At 36.9% G+C, this 14,182-nt stretch overlaps 1 protein-coding gene across 1 annotated transcript in view; it reads right to left on the bottom strand.

The window, feature by feature from the left end:
• The window catches only part of LOC101411610 (guanine nucleotide-binding protein G(q) subunit alpha), a 308,556-nt gene that overhangs the window by 201,190 nt on the left and 93,184 nt on the right, over positions 1-14,182 (bottom strand). The window contains exon 2 of the mRNA XM_004477520.3: positions 3,540-3,724. Within this exon, the coding sequence (XP_004477577.1) occupies positions 3,540-3,724 (185 nt within the window). The remainder of the gene's footprint in view (positions 1-3,539; positions 3,725-14,182) is intronic.

Here is a 14,182-nt window from a genome sequence, read left to right as displayed (position 1 = left end):
ATAAAAGAAATTCCAGTATTTTGGCAAGGCATTACTGTACTTAGAACCAATTTCACAGCAAATGAAAATATAAACAATTTCACAGTTAAGAGTAAGCCATGTAATTTGTAAGCTGGGTTTATAAAATATATGAGCTCAAAAGCAAGTACAAAGTCATGCTGGGCATATTAGAAAACATTTCTTTTTATTTATGCTATCATTTATAGATTATGGTCAATGTAAACAATAAATAGGTGAAGAGAAGCTTTTTCTTAAAAAAGCTAAATTTAAATTTTATATCATTAATGTCACTAAATAATATGAATCAAAATATCTGCTTTCGAGTAAATGCTAGGAAGATACACACCAAGTACCTTAAACGATTCATAAAATATAAAGCAGACAGCACTGTAACCAGAAATCTTCTAAGGATAATTCTTACCAAAACAATAAAATATTATCATTAAGTATCATCCTGAACACCAAAAAATTAAATTCGAAGTTCCTAAAGCCTGGACTCAAAACCCATCATAAGCTCATGTTAAACCACCTTTCTTTTCTTATTTTCCAGCCTTCCTCTATAAGAATTCTGCTCAAGTGAATCTTGCCAATTTACAGTGCTCCACCACATGCATATTCCTTTTTACTGAACACTTTTTCACTCTAGCCATTTCCCCCTTATCCCTCAAAATACCCCTCCCCCAGATAGGCCCTTCGACCTTTCTTGAATATGAATTTCCACCCAGCCCTGATTAAATGTCTCTGCATCTCTGACATTTATTTATTTAAATAATTATGGCATTTATTCCATTATGCAGAGAGAGAAGTTTAGCAGCTATGTGTCGATTTGAATTATCATTTCAACAACTTGGGGGCAGAAAAGAAGGCTTTCAGTTGTTTAATATTATAAATGGTTCACCTGCCCATAAAGCAAGTAATTTTTGAGTATCAACTATGTATTATACAAGACAGAACATCAGGAACAATGAGGAATACAAAGATGGATATGACATATGATTTACTTTCAAGGAGCTTAAAGTTCAGTCAAGGAAACAAGATCAATACCCAAATCACTATAATTAATATAAGCAGACAATTATAAATACCACCACTATGAGTTATGCTAAAGGAGAGTGGCATTGCTTAGTACCATGGGGGCGGGGGGGTTAGTGAAGAACTCTTGGGCAAAGTGACAGGAAGTGATCAGGAAGGAGAAAACATTACTTCCTTTATAAGCCTTAACAAAGGCAAGGAGTGGGCAGAGCTCAGATAGCTAATGGATAAAGCAAACAGTGATGCTTTTGAATATGTATATGTTGTAGAGAAAATGAAACAAATGTGAAAGTAATTATATTATGAATTAAAGGGGATTAAACATATTGAGGAACTCGGGGGTCAGCTCACATAAATGTCACTATATTAGTCTGCTAAGTAACCAAGAGATATGGGAAGATTTCACAGATAACTATGATATCTGAGAAAAACCCGTAAAAGTTATGATTTAGTTACAACTGTCAAATTATAACTGAACAGTACTCAATATAGTAAAGTCTAAATTTAATAACTGGTACACAGAGCTCCAACAACATGCATCATTAACTATTAGTCAAAGTATTATGTAAATAGGGCATAAATTTCACTTAGCCTTCTATATCTGTATAACTGTACAATAATTAACCTTCATAAGAAAATATGACATCAAGGCAAGATCCTGAAGGATTCTTCCAGATCATCCAAAAAAGATAAATTTCTGGTAAAATTTAAGTAGTTTGTATTACACTATATTATACTACACTAAACTATATTATAATGTATAAATTGGCAATATGTGTGTATGTGTGTGTGTATATATATCTCACACATGGTAACTCAGAACATCCTATTATCAACCAATTGAAGATTGGGAAAACTGCTTGTATTAAAGAAAACAGAACCCCTTCAACAGAACTTTCTCGCAATTGCACAACAAGCATGCCACCTATTTTAGAAACTCATTACACTGAGATTTCTTAGGGGAAAAGGAAAGCCCTGATTCTTTCAAATTCAAAGTGCTTAGATAGCCAAACAGCCTCATCTGGTTAGGGCACCATATTCCAGGACTGATAAGCCTGCCCAGCTCCTGCAAGTAAAAGCAGGAAGGATTATTTGTAGAGGGTCTCTCTTGCTGTCATCAAAATAAAACAAAAAAACAAAGCCACTTAAATTCAAGGAACTATCCAAGAAAAGGAAATGTCTGATTTAGAAACTTTTGGATGGTAAAAATAAGTGGAGGTTCACAGAATTGCTTTATTTGTGCTAATTTTTTTTCATTAAATCTGTTAATGAGTCACACTAGGCATGCCAATTTTTTGCTGTTACCTATGAACCCTGGTAAATGGAAATATTCTTAACAGTAGATAATTAAGAGTACTGCTGAAGTTAAGTTCTGATTGAAGGCCCTAAAATAATTGTCTGAAAATGCAGTATTTTTGTCCACAAAAAGTGGGACTTTACCAGTGTACTGTACAATCAGCATCTATAATCCCTAAGGAACAAAGACTGTATCCATCAGAGCATTTCCCAATTAAGAGGAAAGGAAGAAAGCAGACTATGAAGACATTATCAGGGATTCTGAACACATCTCTTCCCTCAGGACAGGCGCCTCTGCAGTCTGTCAGCTCCTGGGGATAGCTGGAGCCCCTGCCCATGAGCTTCCTGTAGGAAAATCACAACGTGAACTCACACATGGAGCCACCCTCCGATGTGTCAAACTTGTCTCTATGATCTTTGCAGGGTGAGGAGTAACAGCATGTTTTCACCTGAAAAACTAGTTTTATATTTCAACTAAGAAATACTAATGGATATTGGAAAAGTTTGCTTATTTTCTTATTAAAAAAAAAAAAAAAAACCTGAAAATTTAGATTTTTTTCCCCCAACTCTTTCTCATGTGATTTTTAAAGTTTCTATTACTTTTCATAGTTACAGGGAAACAGGTTTGGAAAAGGTTATTGGACCTGAAAGACAGGCCTATCTGGAGATAAAATTAAGCCTGTGGTACTACTCAAAGGAAGTCACAAAATCCAAAATCAAACCAGACATTATGGGCTGTTTTTGTTTCTTTTTCAACAAAGCACAAAGAGAGGTTGAAGCAAGGCTGCCGTCTCTTCACTGAATTCCCTCATTTTGATCAGTTTGTATTGTACCTGCAAACTATCTTAATATAATGTGCTCCCCCAAATTAAGAAACAAACATATATTTACTGTTGAACCTCCAAATACGTTTTTTGTTGATATCACTAAGAAAACAACTTCTATTTGGTATAGGTGTGACCTTAAAGATTCAAGGGAAAAAAAATTTATAAACCACTTAATGTTCATCCATAAGTCCCCTTTAGGATAAGATGAAAAATACACATCTCAAAAACCAACTATGTTGGGGGGAGAGGGGCGGAGAGGAGAGAAATAAATAAAAAAATAAATATATCTTTTTTTTAAAAAAACCAACTATGCAATCCAGACCCTTTAGACCATGTGTATTGTGGAGTGCTTTGCCAGCGGGTCACATGGAGAGCCACCCCTACCTTATTGTGCTCGTACTTGTATGGGATCTTGAGCGTGTCCATGGCTCTGATCATGGCCTGCATGGCTGTGAAGATATTCTGATACACCAGCTTGGTGAAGCCCCTTTTGTCTTCATCTGAATATCCAGACCCGTGGATGATTCTCATCTGCTTGATAAACGTACTCTTGCCACTTTCTCCTGTTCCTGAAAAATGGACAAAAACAGTGCATCAGATCACAACACCTTCTCACTGCCTCCCAGAAAATTAAGCTAGAAGCATGGCGTGGACTTGACAGCCCTGAAGAGCCACTGAGAGGAGCATCAGAAATTGGCAGCAGATCGGTGAGGAAATGCCACCAACAGTGAATACTTAGGAAATTACAGGGATGACTGGTAATCAATGAAGGCAAGGGGAGCACAACATTGTGAATGTGAATAATCCCACTCAGTGGATGCCTGGGTGTGGTTGAGATGGCAATGTTTACACTGATATATGTTCCCACAATTTAAAAAAAGAGAAAGACTGCTCTCTCTGCTTGGATCAGCCTCCATCTACATCTGGGGATTTTCTCCTGCTTCTGTTCTTCTATTTTCTCAATAAATTACTGGCCTAACTAAAAAAAAAAAGAAAGGGAGACTATGGCAATTAAATGCAATATATGATCATGAACTGGACGTAATAATCGACGAGAAAATGCCCAAAGGATATTACTGGAACACATGAAAAACTGGGATGTAGACTGTATCAATGTTAACTTTCTTGAATATCTAAGTGAATTTCCTTGATTTTAAGAAATGCATATAAAAGTAGTAAGTGTTTAGCAGATATATAGTTAGGCAGGCAGATAGATGGATAGGTAGAATGATATGGCAAATACCGCAAAATGTTAAAAGTTGGTGTATCTGGGTATGAGAAATGTTATTTGGAGTTCTCTGGGTTTTGTATTGTTTTTGCAACTGTCTATATATTTGAAATTATTGCAAAATAAAAGTTTTTTTTAATATAGGGATGAGATTCCATTTCAAAGACAGATTAGTTCAAAATAAACAAAAAACAAAGTGTCATTTCTTTGAAAGCCCCTCAGTATGGGATTTTGAAAGTGATTTGTAATCATGAATCTTACAAGAAACACAATGAAAACAGCATCTTCTGAACCCACAAAATTTCTAGATGAATTTCTCTTATTTTAAGAGATACAGAGAGCATAGTATAATAATCAGCCAAGCATCAGGATCATTTTTCTAGACAGAAAATATCAACTATATTTATTTCTAGTTTATTTTTTAAAGATTTATTTATCCCTGCCCTACCCCCTCTGAAATGGCTCCCTCATCTGTCTGCTCGTTGTTTGTGCTTACTGTCTGTTCTCGCTGTGTCTGCTGTGTCTGCTGTGTGCTTGTTGTGTCTCCTTGCTCTGTCAAGTTGCCTTCTTTAGGAGGCACTGGAAACTAAACCCAGGACCTCCCGTGTAGGAGGCAGGCACCCAACTCTCTGAGCCACAGCAACTTCTCCAGGCATCACCTAATCCAGGAAAGCCACAGTGACTCTTCTTCTCTTGGTCTACTCTCGACAAATAACAAGATGTAGAAATTTATTTTTATTGAATATTTTGCAACTCTAATATCTCATTCTTGCCTTCTTTAATATTCCTTTTCTGTTACCACAAGCCTAAGAAAGCAAGAAATGTCTAATGAGGAGAAGGAAAGATGAAGAGATGAGATCATTTCACTGAATGACAATGTATTTCTTCTACAAGTTAAAACTTTAACTTTAGACTTTAAAACTATGAATCTAAGAACTTTATTTTTCTAATAGGTGGCCTTTTTGGTATGCCACCTTATTTCTGAATCATATTTCTCACTCACTTTCAAACATCCTTGATAGTTCCAAAACAATAAATGTCTTTGTCTTCACCCAACAACGTAGATAAATAAAAGTACCTAATTTGGATATTAAATATGAAAAAAGAGGATAAAACTCAGAATGACTTTCTGATCAGAGCTGTACTATTGTTTCCTCTTTATAAAGGAAGGACGGAGGGAGAGATGGAAGGAGGGAGGGAGGACATCTGCCCTAATTTCATTTTGTTTCTCCGGTGGTTGGCTTTCATTATTATCTTTATGAACAATCACCAAAAACTCAAATAAGTGTTACAGTTTACATAGAAACAGTCTTAAATGACTGCAGATGTCTTAGTAAACACAGAATCCTCACAGTTTCGATGAAAGATGATTTCTAGCCCCAATAGTTGTGCTCTGATTCTTTTTTCTATTACTTCTAATAAAGTGATCTGGAATACTTTGAAATATAAATTTAACACTACAATGTGAATGATATCTGCCCATTTTACCAGGGTTAATCCAAACAAAAATATTTGTTTAAAAGAAACATTTAAAAACCCTAAGCATGAGTACCGCAGAAACATAGAAAGTATCTAAAAAGTGGCATTTTTAGTAGATAAAAATCCAAGAAATTGTTTCTCGTTAATTAATCAACAATTTATAAAATGAAACTAGTATCTTGACTGTCCCCAGCAATTAAAAGTATGCAGGAAAAAACTCAGGTTGTTTATTATCCCTATCCCAAAGCTAAAGGCTGACTCTGAGAACTCAATGCTCAGACTCTGATTTTATTATATAAATGCAACATATTCAAAGTGAAGGCAAAGCTTCATGTAAGAAAACATCTGTGTGATGTAAATATCCTAGGTAGAATGATGAAAGTAGTAAAGTATTATTCTGTGTTAAATTTGATTTAGCAGAAAAAGAAAGTACAGGGAAAAACATCAACAGCAAAAAACTCAGCTTCTTTGTTTAACAAGAAGTTAGATCATGAAGACAAATGAACTATTCCACCAAAGGTGTAGGCCAAGTTTCTTGTATCCTCCCTTCTATTTTTATAGAATTATACAATATTCTCAGTTTTAAATGGTCATTATAACAATCTACTCATGATTAGTATGAAAAAAAAATTTAGTACAACAAAAAAAGAAAACAGTTGTTCCAAAATTATATAAAACAATGTTTTTCCTAAGGCCACGTGAAAAATAGAACCTTCACATCAACTCTAAATAAAAGAAAACAGACTTTTCTACTAGTAGATACTGTTTCCCAAGACCATTGGTTTAATAATAATTTTAAAAAATATAATATTCAACCCTTACATGAAATGCCTTGGGGGGAGGTGCATTTTTAATAATTTGAATATACTCCAATCAACTCAATTAATAACTTTTAACAAAAACCAAAACACACAAGAGTATGAGCCCCATACAACCCATGCGTTCTCCTTATATAGTCTCTATGAACATTGCTAAAAAATTTCCCCAGGAAAGTTATTTGTACCTTTAGATAATTATTCTGCCTTTTCTTATCCCAGCTCATTAAAACACCCAGAACTGAGACTACTTAGGAATCATGCAATTAAAAAGGCCACTTCATTCAGCATGTAAAGTTGACTTTGAGAGATATTTTTCTTCTTCCCTAAGCATTAGATCACAATAAAGCATCGAGAGCAGTCCCCTGTTCATTTCACTTCTTCCATCACAGCAAACATGAAACATAAACTTAATATCCTACTATCATGGGAAGTGGATGTGGCTCAACAGATAGAGCATCCATCCACCATATAGGAGGACCGAGGGTTTGATACCCATGGCCTCCTGGCTCGTGTGGTGAGCTGGCCCAGGCACAGTACTGGCCCAAGCGGGGATGCCCCCATGTAAGAGTGCCATGCCGCCACCCCTCCCCGCTGCCCCCTGTGTGCAAGGAGAGCCACCCTGAGCAAACCGCAGCCCACCCAGGAGTGGCACCACACACACGGACAGCTGACTGCAGCAAGATGATGCAACAAAAAGAGACGCAGATCCCCAGTGCCACCTGATGAGAATACAAGCAGACACAGAAGAATACACAGTGAATGGATATAGTGCAGACAATGGGGAGAATAAAAAAATCCTACTATCGAGTGTATAACTTTGTAAGCTGTTTACATACACATATATTCTGCCCCTCTCTCACATACACACACACATACATGCAGACACACAATCCAATGCTTCCATTTTAGACTTGGCCAAGATCATTTCAATAAAAGGGATTCCTACATATAGGTTCTGCCACAAATTCAAATTCATATTTACGCTGGGTTTCCTAGTCACACTAAGCATCTTTCTGTTTACACTGATTATTCTGTCAATTTGAGCAATGCAATCTGCTAATACTTCTGTCCAATTAACTACTAAAGTCAGGACAATTTTTCTTCTACTACACCCTACCAAAGATGACCAGTTTTAATTCCAATAATACATTAACTTTTTTTTTCTTATTTTTTTTAATGTTACATTAACAAAATATGAGGTGCCATATACCTCCCACCCCCCTCACTCCACTCCTCCCACATCAACAACCTCTTTCATCATCATGGGACATTAACTTCTTAATAGTAATGAGTTAGTTTTTATTGTTGAAAAAAATCAGGAACTCATTAAGTACCTTCTTCCACATTTAAATTGGCTTCCTGAATACTCACTTATTAGAAGAGTTAGGAAGTTAATTCCTACATGTACAAGTATTGCTATGTGCCCTAAAAATGTCAGTTACTATGTCACTGTTCTAAAGAACGCTGGTGCTCCCTACTTCCATACAATGGCCCCAAGAAGCAATCTCTGAACACTGAATTATCAAGGATTTCAAGAGTCAACACGGTTCATTCTTTTTATCCGGGAAAAGAGCCAGAAAACACACTTTAGCAGGACCTCTCACTGAGGGAGACACACACCATTTCCACTTTTTTTTACATTAAAGAAAATTAAGATATGCCAAAACAGGTATAAAAACTTTAGTATTTAAAATTGTAAAATGGATATACTCATTTCACTCCGTGAATGCCTTTCATGACTGCATTTAGGGATATTGTCAAACCGTCAGAAGCCCACAACTGAAGCCCTTAATAGATGTGAAGGCTCACGCCAGCTGTCCCTGGCCCCGCCCCCCTTGACTGGACTGACCAGCAGAGACAGACTCCCTAAGAGCAAAGTTGAAGGTTCATGGAGCTGAATTATAAATTGAGTAACTGCACTGATTTGGGACACGAGTCTAAAATATGGACTCTCAGCACCACCAAAGTTGAACTTGGGCTACTTCCTTATAAACTTGGATAAAGTAGAAACAGAAATTTCAAGGAGGAATTTTGACCCACATACACTCATCAACACACACCTACAAGGAATTAACAACACTGTGCTAAAAACACGTTAATAACCCTTGGTTAAAATTCAACCCAGGAGCTGCCCACATTCCAGGCTACGTAGATTTTAAAACGCGTGTATTCTCAATACTGAGCAAATGCGGGTTTCCTCCCCAGGCATCTTTAAAGCCAATTCCTGAGACAGGCTGGTTTCAGAGAGAGAAAAGATTTATTTGGTTGCACAAGCAAGGAGGTCAGTCGCCTGAAATGGCCCAAAAACTCCCTCTCTGACCTGCAGAAATTCTAATATTTATATATAACATCAGGGTGCTAAGGAATAACTGGGTGCAGCTGGACACAGGTTCCTTTACTAAAAAACATTAAGGGGTTGAACAAGCTGGGGGTGGACCCCAAACCAGGGGGAATTACAGAATGTCAATCATTTGAAGAGATCAAGGTGCTGGGATAGGAAGTAACAGAGTAGAGGTCAGGCACAAGGTTTTCCAAAAGGATATTAAGCAGCAGATGGTGGAATGGTTACCAACCCAATAGTAAGCACACACAGGGGGAGGTTAAGTCTAGAGTGAGAGGGCTAGAGGGGTGAGACTTCAGTAATTTCGGGTATTAACCTTCTGCTATTTTATAATATGAAGCATCTATATAATGATTTAAGTAGTCATAATTATTTGTTAATTCTTTTTGTTTTCTCTTTTAATTTTTAAATTATTTTTTAAGTTAATCACATAAAATGTTACATTAAAAAACATGAGGTTCTCATATCCCACTTCCACCCCCCATCCCCATCAATTTTTTAATTGTATTTTTTTTTGAAGATACATAGATCTAAAAAAACGTTACATTCAAAAAAATATAAGAGGTTCCCATATAACCCCCACCCCCTCACCCCACTCCTCCCACATCAACAACCTCTTTCATCATTGTGCCACATTCACTGCATTTGGTGAATACATTTTGGAGCACCACTGCACCACATGGATAACAGTTTACATTGTAGTTTACACTCTCCCCCAGTCCATTCAGTGGGTTATGGCAGGATATACAGTGTCCAGCCATCTGTCCCTGCAATATCATTTAGGACAACGCCGAGTTCTGAAAATGCCCCCACATCACATCACATCACATCACATCTCTTCTTCCCTCTCCCTGCCTTCAACAACTACCTCGTGGCCACTAGCTCCACATCAATGCTACAATTTCTTCCATTACTAGTCACAATAGATCCATTATTTGTTAATTCTCAGTTACATTCTGTCTTCTGCACTTTTTCTTTCATTAAGGTTGGAATCTTGCACTGAACTGTTCTAAAACAACCAAGTCTCCACAATTTCTTCTGCTGAAAAGACTGACCCGCGAGGACAATGGCTGGGTGGGTATACTTGCCCCTTTCACTCCAGTAGGGTCCAGCAAAAGGTACTGGTCAGTTCTGAAAATATAACATATAAATTAACTAAATTCGGTGTCGCCAACTTTGAATACTGTAGGTTAAGTAGTTGTAACCAAGACTATTAACAAGTAATCCAATTAAATGTGTTTTGTTTTGTTTGGGGGGGAGGCCGGCAGCAAAATACACTGAAAATTCAATTATTTATTGAAAATATTTGAAAGATCATCTGGTCCTGCGCTTCTCAAAGTGGCATAATTTTCCCAGAAGAAACACCTCATAGTGTTCCAAGTAACTCAAACATACAAGAGTACTTTCTTGGATATCTATTTCACCATGGAGTATCCATTCTAAATATTTGTGTATTAAAAACTAACAGCTGTTGGTTGCACAGCCTTCTCAATACACTAAAAACCTTTAAAATGCCCAAGCTAAAATCTTAAATTTCATGGTTTGAAAATTATATGTCAATTTAAAAAATATTTTTAAAACTAACACCTGTATAGTTTGAAGAACAGGAAATTTACATAAATTTACATTAAGATTTTTCATGCTAAAACATTCTCCAGAGGTTACTTTGAGCCAACCTCCCCAATCTCCCCTATCCTTTGACCCCAGGAGTGAATGTTCACTCTCTCCTCCCTCTGGGTGTATTTCAAAGAAAAAGCTTGAGAAGCTCTGAACTCATTTATTTTACAAAGGAAGGGAAGAGACGGGTTCAAAGACTAACCTGGTTGACAACTAATGAGAAGATGTACTAGAATCTACCAAGGTTTCCTGTCTGTCCAGTGTTCTTCATCTTGTCCCCTCACACACTTTTTTAAAATAAAAAATGTTCCCTATTTGTAAAAATTATAGTCACTATCAAAAATTTGAAGAGTTTTAAAAATTGTTAAAATGTGAACATTTTTGCTATATTTCTTTCCAGTCTCCTTTTCTAGGCAAATGCACTTTTTCTGTTCTTGGTGCTTTTTATAGAACTAGAATAATACTGTATTCCAGTTTAACATATTGTGAGCTATTCCGTGGCATTAATTATTCTTCAAAAAAATAGTTAATAGTAGTTGTCTGAAAGGCCATCATAAGGATATGTGATAATTTTTTTTTAATTCTCCTGTTATAATACATTTTGAATATTTCTAATTTTTCACTTTTAAAAAGAAAGCTCTGATAAACATATCTCTGAACAAAAATATCTGCCTGAATCTCCATCTATTTCCTTAGGAGAGATCAAAGAAATGCAGTTGGGTCAAGGGTATCCTCCCTGTGGCAGGAGTTGACTCACTAGTTAGAACCTGTCTCACCACACTTTTATCACCCTACATTTTTTAACATATTTTTCAATTTTAAACTTAATACATTTTTAAACTTTAAATTTGAAGGCAAAAAGAAATCTTTGTCTCAACTTACATCTTTAATTACTTGTGAGAAGAAACAGATTTCATACTTTCTTATCCATTTCTATTTCTTCCATGAACTTGCATTTTTTTACATTTAAGGACTTAACTGTTTTTCTTACTGATTTTTCAGAACCATTTATATAAAACAAAATTTTAACAACTTTTTAATACTTGGTTACAAACATTTTCACAATTTGTCATTTTCTTTTAATTTGTTCATGAAATTTGGTACATAATGTTAAAATTTGTATTTAGTTCATTCATCTGAATTTTCCTTTGTGACTTCTATAATTGGGTCCAAATGTATACATTTTATTCTAGCTTTTATGGTTTGTTTGTTTTGTATACTTATGCTAAACATCTACACTTTATTGTGATGTGTGGTTGGAAGTGATTTTTTTAAATATCTTTACAACTTTTTCCCCCAAACCACTTTAAGGTTATACTGATACAGACCAAGTATATCTAAATTTAATGGAGTATCTACCCAAACAGGTGAGTTTTCTAATCCCCTGCTGTGCTCCCAAATGGTGTCCAATAAAATATACAGAACATACTGAGCCTCCTAAGGCATCTCAGTGACACATTCATTCTGTTCCCTCTTTACCTTGTTTCCCACGTAACGAGCAGATCAACATTTCTATCCCTAAATGTTAAGTATTTGCTCACTACCCATTTCTTGAAATGCCTTTCCAGGACAGAAGAGAAAATGTGCCAGGATGTTAAAGATTCTGCCCCCTTATAAGGTTATTTCTACTCACGGAAGTTCTTCCACATATGCTACCTATCCGGTTTCTGCTCTGCATAGCTGCGAGGAAGCTACCTGTTCCCTCTAACCCTGTGTCCTCAACTGTAAATACCACCACTTACGTTATAGCTTTGCTGTGAATTCCCAATGAGTTAATCCAAGTAAAGCACAGGGTCTGGTACATAGTGAGTACTCAGTGAATACTAGCTTTAACTTACAGTGCAAAATCAAGTGGGTAAATGATACAGGGCTGGGGGTGGGCTGTGGCATAAAAAAATCTCAGTAATCAAGATAAATCTTTTGAGGTAATTTTTTTTATCCCCCCTCCCCCTTTGTGGATTTTGCATGCTGTCTGCTGTGTCCATTAGCTGTGCGCTCTTCTGTGTTTATGCTTGTCTCCCCTTTTTTTTTGTTGCGTCACCTTGCTGAGTCGGCTCTCTGCGGTGCTTTCCGGCTGGGCGGAACTCAGTGGCACTTGTAGGTGAGCCTGCCTTCACAAAGAGGCCCCGGGACACGAACCCAGGGCCTCCCGTATGGCAGATGGGAGCCCAACTGATTGAGCCACAGCCGCTTCCCATCACACAGTATTTTTAAAAATCAAAATCAATGCCAAAAAGGTCATATGGAACAAAGTGTCACAATTTTAAATAAAAATGGGACAAGAAATGGTGCCATGATGAGCCATACTGCAGTCTGAGACAAAAGGAAAAATCAGTGATTTGAGGAAGGTTCTTTAAATTTTGTACCTGAGGCAAGTGCCTTACTCATCTTACCCTAATCTCTACCTGATTCTAACACCCCATCCTCCCAAGTAACTGAGACAAACATCTCCAGTATTCCAAAAGTTAAAGCCATAGCATTTGGAGATTTTTTTTAACTTGAATTATATATTTATTTCATTTACAAAAATAATTCTGTTGCATGTATATCTGATGCCAGACATTCCTTTGGGCATCACAGATACAAGACAGACACAGTTCTTGCTTTCACAATCGTAACATACTAGAATGAGTGGCAGATGATAGATGGATAAAGAGATGAATGGGAAAAATATCAGAAAGACACAGGTGCTCATCATTAAAGAATTAAAAGATAGTGAAACACAGTGACCTAGCAGTTACTTTGAATTCGGAGGCCAGAGAAAGCCTTTCTAAAGATGGTACAATTAACCTGAGATCTGAATATTCAAGATCCAACCACAAGAAATTTAGAAGGAAGCAGAATTCCAAGTAGCGGAGCAGCAGGCCTAGAGCCCCCCTAGAGGTGGCATGGTGGCCAAGGCTTAGAGGATGGTGTAGAGGGAGGAAGGAGATAATGTGCAGCCCTGGCTATGCAGGCAGAGGACAGGTCACAGAGAACACTGTATTCTAGGAAGAGTTTGGATTTTATTCTAAGTGAACTGGACAGATTTGGAGAGTTTCAACCAGGGAAGTGGTATGGTTTGATTTATGCTGAGAATGGACTGTAAGGACAAGTTAGTAGGGTATTCCAGGAATCCAAGCATACAATGATGGTGGTTTGGATGAGGATGGCAGGAGGTGTGATGAAGAGAAGAGAAAAGCTTCAGGATATATTCTGGAGATGAATGAGAAGTAAGTGGTACAGGAAAGAGATGAGTCCTAGACTTTAGGCTTGAGTAACTAGGCAGAATAGAGGTACTGTATTTCTATTTAGCAAAGTCAGAAGAGGAAAAGGTTTGGGGAAAGAGGGGTTTGTTTAGTTTGTGATGCTTAATCAAAAAGCACATTTTGTGCACCTATAATGTTCACTGCATTGATGCGGAGGATACACATGAAAAAGAAGGTGTGTTTCGCATCCTTTATTCTCTGGACCGCCAAGGCAAGGACAAAAACCATGACTGAGGCCTTTATGCTAATGGATGAGTCAGAGCAGACTGAAACACCTGGGTTATAATTTCACTTCC

Source organism: Dasypus novemcinctus, chromosome 8, assembly GCF_030445035.2.
Source record: "Dasypus novemcinctus isolate mDasNov1 chromosome 8, mDasNov1.1.hap2, whole genome shotgun sequence".
Lineage (NCBI taxonomy): Eukaryota > Metazoa > Chordata > Mammalia > Cingulata > Dasypodidae > Dasypus > Dasypus novemcinctus.
The sequence above is the reverse complement of the archived record's forward strand: the minus strand, read 5'-3'. Positions and strand labels throughout refer to the sequence as shown.